Source organism: Microtus ochrogaster, linkage group LG4 (genome assembly GCF_000317375.1).
Source record: "Microtus ochrogaster isolate Prairie Vole_2 linkage group LG4, MicOch1.0, whole genome shotgun sequence".
In the NCBI taxonomy this organism is placed as follows: domain Eukaryota; kingdom Metazoa; phylum Chordata; class Mammalia; order Rodentia; family Cricetidae; genus Microtus; species Microtus ochrogaster.
Window position 1 is genome coordinate 24121343 of NC_022030.1, and position 5815 is coordinate 24127157.

The window sequence follows — 5815 nt, forward strand, 5'->3', positions numbered from 1 at the left end:
CACTATAGAGACAAAGAGAATCTAAACTCTTTCAGATGCTGCCAGTCTCACTTCCGTACAGATTATGTGGGTGTAAAGAATTGCGAAGCCTTGGTCAGCCTCTTTGTTTACACGATTAGGGGAAATGCGCACCTAATACTACACCTTTCTTGGTAGCTCTTTAGTTTCAAAGCTCTGGGACATCAAGTTGCTGATAACTCAGTTTTTCCTGCGTTTTAATGAGCTTGAGAAAGAGGTAGAGGTGCCTTGACATGATCAGCCCCTTCCGGCTCTAGCCCATCCCTCTGTGGGCATTGATTTTTCAACTTTGACTTTTAACAAATTTCAGCTCCCACGTATCGATGCATCAGTTCTATTTTTGGCAGAAGCAGTTTTGCTTATAGACGGAATTGCAGTTTGCAGCATTGATTCAAAGTAGTGCGTTTCTGGTGAGGCAGCATTTTTTTTTTTCCCTGCCGCAAGCGGCTGGCACGGAGATGGTTTTCAATCCATAGTTCAGTGAGTGCGCTCTAGTTTGAATACAGCTTTCCAGACATTAAAAAAAGACAGAAGAGAGAAAGGCTATGGAGGGAGGATGTCCTCAGGGGCGGGGCGGGGTGGGGGAAGCTTCTGAACTCTGTCTTCCCCAGCCCGGACTCTCCTATGGAGCATGCTTGGTGAGTGTGAGGATTGACTAGGAGGTCACTGGGCTCTTCTCAGCGATTCTGAGACTTTACAGAGAAAACAAACTCTTTTTAGCCCTGGAGAAATAGTCGTTCAGTTCAGCTCAACACTCTTATCCAATTGTTTCAAGTTGGCGATCAGTGACTGCCAGATTTTGCTACTTATTTATTTATACAGATAATTAAATTAAGACCGAGCGGGGTCTTAAAGGGCCGCACACCATTTGTTCAACAGCATATATTTTTTGAAGTAGCAGATCTAGGGTTCTGTGCAGTATTTCAGACTCCAAAGTTCTCTTTTGTACATCCTGTGTTAGGGGTATCGGTTGGGATTCTGTCTTCTTTGTGTTAGAGAAATCTAGCTACACTTGGGTGACCAGATAGAGCTTCTGTCTTTTACAGGACAAAGATGCATTCTGATGTAGACGCTTAGGTCCTCCTGATTTGTGTTCTGCCATCCCCTATTGTCACTATAGTGTGGGAGTTCACATTCTGGTATTAGTGTGCATTCCCCGCAGGAGGAAAAGGATGTATGAAGAAGATAAAAGTCTCCTCTTTCTAAATATGCTATTTTTTTTATTAACCAGAAAAATGATAGTTTACCTAGGAGTCGGTCTTTGTATATCTCCTTTGGGCTTAGAGTCCTCCCACCTGAGCCTGTCAAGTGATGGGATTACAGGTGTGCATCGCCCACACCTGGTGATCTGATTTCGTTTCTATCTCATTGGTCAATCAACATCGCAAGGTACTTTCAATAGTCAAGGACATAAAGAGTTAATTCTAAGTCAAATAAATGTACTGAGATATATCTAAGTTTTATCTCAGTGCGTTTTGACGTAGATCTGTTGTTTCTGACAAACTGACTCATATATTCCCTAAGACACACAACATTCCCTGTTGAGGGGACAGTCTGTGCCAAGAATTTTGCTATCTTGAATGAAGCTCCTTTAAGCAGGCAACAGTCGGCACCCGCCATAGTGAGGTTTAGTGTTGAAACACTTAAGGCATGACTTAGAAAAGGAAAGATTGCAAAACAATACGATATGCCGGGGGAGATCTTAGTCACAGTCAAGTGAGCATTAAAGGGAAGGTATGCATGTTTCTCAGGCTTATCTGTGTCTACAATCCATAATGTTAAAAAGAAAGGTATTTGAAAAGTCTGAAATGAGTCTGAAGCTGTCAAATTTAAATCAGGTAGGATAATTGGCGTGAAAGCTCTTTTAAGAACTGAAAAACTCTCTGTATTTAGGATTGTCTTTGTCTTGTAAAAGGCATTTCCTTTTTGTGCTTTTTATAACCTATTTTATTTATTAGCATTTATTGATTGTAGAAAATAATGGCTTTCATTATGTAATTTTCATACAGGCACAGAATGTACTTTGATCACATCTACCACCCCACAGCTCTCCCCAAGTCCTTCACCCCTATCCCGCAGGCTCCCAGCCCTTCCCACAGAAGGGCTTCTTATCTCACGACTGCTTTGGGGATCTAGATTCTGAATAAAAGGGAAATAGAAGTACTTGTTTTTCTGAACCTGGCTCAATTCACTTAACAAACGGAGTATATTCATAGAGAAAGAATGAAGAACAGACCTCACCTTAATGGCCTGAATAGCGCAGTTCATCATCATCATCATCATGGAGTATATTCATAGAGAAAGAATGAAGAACAGACCTCACCTTAATGGCCTGAATAGCGCAGTAGTGAAATTCAGACATACTTATTGAATACCCTGGGAGATAGGTTTATTAGCTGCCTAAAGCCAAGGCAGTAAGCAGCTCTATTGGCAGGCAGTTTTACAGTTGCTGTCTCTTAATTCTCTTTCAGTCTGTTTCTCTTCCAGTTGGTGAACTGCAAACAAGGGCATGAAATGTTTCTTGAAAACCTCGTTACATATGAACATCTGTGGCTAATGACTTTGATTATAAATTAACACTCACATAGCATTAAAAAACTAGCCTATGATCTCAATCATTTTTGTGAAATATACATTTTATTTTGAGGTATGTCACTTTTCAAAAAAAAAACAACATAATACCAAGTTTTTGGAATACTTGCCTAGATAGTTTGTCACTTGTTCTGTAAGTTTGGAAAGAAAACATTCTTCAAATTGATCCCATTGAATTAGTCACAAGAAAGTGAAGTCAGAGGCCCTTGTAAGGACCCGAGGGTTCTCTGGAGAGCTACAGCCTTTGAATGCTATGTCACGCAGGGTCTATGAACAGATGGGAAATATGCTTAGCACTTATTATGCCAACCCTGTCAATCCAGTATCTTAAATTCATAATCTTTCCAAAATGTCACTCTTTTTTATAATCCATGCCAATCAAAACCTTTCAATATAGAAAACAAATATATCTGATAATGTTCCCTTTGTCTTCAGCACTTTTTCATTGAAATTGATTGCTATTATTTTTTTTATTAACATCTTTGTCATTGTTCACAATCCAGGTTGGATTCAACACTGGCTTTGCTGGTCCTGGGGGAGGCTGCTAAGCTGAACATGGCCTGTTTGAAAGCACTAATGGATGTTGCGAGAGATTTCCTTTTGGGCATTGTGTCTGTTCAGAACCAGGTACCACCTTGCACCTGTCTGCCTTTCTCAGTGTTCTGATTTCTGTGAAGGGACACCACGACCATGGCAACTCTTAAAAGGAAAGCATTTCATTGGGGCTGGCTTACAGTTTAGAGGTTTAGTCCATTGTCATCTGGTGGGGAGCATGGCTGTATGCAGGCAGACTTGGTGCTGGAGAAGTAGCTGAGAGTTCTACATCCAGATTTGCAGGAAGCAGGAAGAGAGCCAGTGGGCCAGGTTTGAACTTCTGAAGCCTCACAGCCCACCCATAGAGACATACTTCCCCAACAAGGCCACACCTACACTGACAAGGCCACACCTCCTAATCCTTCCAAATAGTGCCATTCCCTGATGACTAAGCATTCAGCTATGTGAGTCTGTAGGTGCCATTCTTATTCAAACCACCGCACTGTCCAAGGTTAAGAACAGCATAGTACTAGCCTACGGGTTTAAACATGAACATTTAGAAGGCCCTTTGACTTCGTGTCCATTTAGTAAAAATCACTAGTATATTCCCACTTAAGGCCTGTGATCACCACAGCCATAGACTTTTGACCATATTTACAGTATCAGACATCTGGTTCTGTAGACTAGACCTCAGATGAAATAGCAAAGTGGTTGGTTACTCGCAGAGAGTCCTGAGGCTATTGCACCAGTGGGCTTGTGTCTCCTGCACATTAATATTGTAGCTCTCAGGTCCGCAGCTGGGCAATGCTGTTGATCTTGTCTTGCAGCAGTCTGCACAGGACACTGGAACTAGGAGCTCTAGCCATCGTGGAAGAAGCTTCTAGGTTCACTCCCGCTTGCCTCCCCTTATCTGTAATCAAAGTATGTAGTGTCATCATCGACAATAGGATTTTTGCGTCTAGAACCAGCATTCTTAAAAATGAAATTTTAACCGCATTTCACCATTCCTTTTAAATAAATTGGTGAGATAATATGATCTTTTCTCTTTCTGCCCACCCCACCCCCCTGGGTGTGGTGTTTGTGGCTGTCTGTAGACCAGAGACCAATGTCTAATATGATTTATCTTATATTTTGAGACAGTCTATCATTGAACCTGGAGCTCACAGAACGGGCAAGCTGACTGGTCAGTGAGCCCCTGAGATACTCTGTTTCCCTGTCACAATGATAACGTTCGGGGCCTGTATTGCCACCTCTGGGTGTTTTCTGTGAGTTCTAGGGATCTGAATTCAAGTCCTCAGGTTCCTAGAGCAGGCATTTATGCAGGGAGCTACCTCTCCTTTAGTTGTCTCCTTTCTTTTCCTACGAACTTTCCTACGAGCTGTTCCTATGAACAGGTTCTTTGGACACATTCTTAAATTCTGTCCTGGAAGTGGTAATATCTTTGTATGTATGACTATCCAAGTTATATACACTAGAAAAGACTATTTTCCAACATAATGTGGAGAGTAATATTTTTTTTTAATTTATTATTTGAGCACTTCATGCATGTAAATAGTGTATTTTGATCAAATCTATCTCCCACTTTCGTGCCGCTTTCTCCTACTTTTCCTCCCAACTTCTTATAGTTTTTGTTTCCAGTCCTCTGAGAACACTTAATGCTGCTGGTATGTGGATTGGTATAAGGCTATCCACTGGATGACCACCTGGGCAGTGCATCCCTGAAAGAAACAGACTCACCCCCAATGAATTAGTTTATCTTCCGTTGATAACAAAAGAAACCTGTTGCTTAACATATATATCTGTTACTTAAATTTCTGAACCTTTTTAAAATAAAGCATACCCATCCCAAAGTAAGTTTTAATGAGTACATTTTACAAATTTTCATTTGTTTTATAACAACTGCATAACATTTGAGTACTTTTTTTTTGTTACAACCCTACCACACATACGGTGTCTAAGTCTGATGGGATGTACTTTGATTTTCTAAAGCACACTTTTGATTTTTCTGTTTCAGGAAGAGAACAATAAGGTGTGTGATCTTTCCTGGGCATCAGACATTATCTTCATATACACAACAATTCTTTCGGAAGTGTGCTTGTACGCAGCTACCTCCTATCTGAGGAAAACAGCTTTAATTGGGTTCTGTGACTGCACAAGTCCACAGGAGGAGGTTTTGCTCATGGGCAAGTCGGAAGAGCAGCCCGAATTAGAGGGAACAAACATTCTAAGTCTTTTGAAATATTTTTCTTCTAAGATCTCTGCTAATTGTAAGTAACATGCTTTCATTTTAGCTAATAATACTTCCTCATTATCCCTGTTTTCTATGTATAATAACAGCGTTTCACAAAATGCTTACATCTAAATATGAAAAATAGCTTTCAAGTCAGCAAGACTTCCTAGGGTCAGTATTTTATAAAATAGATTTTTCAAAAAAAAATCAATAATTGTGAGACAGATGATATGTAAGACAAGCTCAGGGGGTTTCTGGTTTCCATGATGTAACTGTGCAGTTAAGATGGCTGAGGTGACTGGGATGTGCCTGCACTGCTCTTTCCTCTTCATGCTGCTTCTCACTAAGGAATTTTCTTCTCTGTTTCTGTAAGTGCCTGCCTTTTCTCTCTTTCTCTCCTGCTCTTTTTGTATCAAGATACTTCTCTTTAATTATTCCATC

At 40.6% G+C, this 5815-nt stretch overlaps 1 protein-coding gene across 1 annotated transcript in view; it reads left to right on the plus strand.

The window, feature by feature from the left end:
- Window positions 1-5815, plus strand: part of Tmem232 (transmembrane protein 232) — a 263281-nt gene that overhangs the window by 72356 nt on the left and 185110 nt on the right. The window contains exons 9-10 of the mRNA XM_005361332.3: window positions 3114-3237; window positions 5159-5411. Coding sequence (XP_005361389.1) covers window positions 3114-3237; window positions 5159-5411 — 377 coding nt within the window. The remainder of the gene's footprint in view (window positions 1-3113; window positions 3238-5158; window positions 5412-5815) is intronic.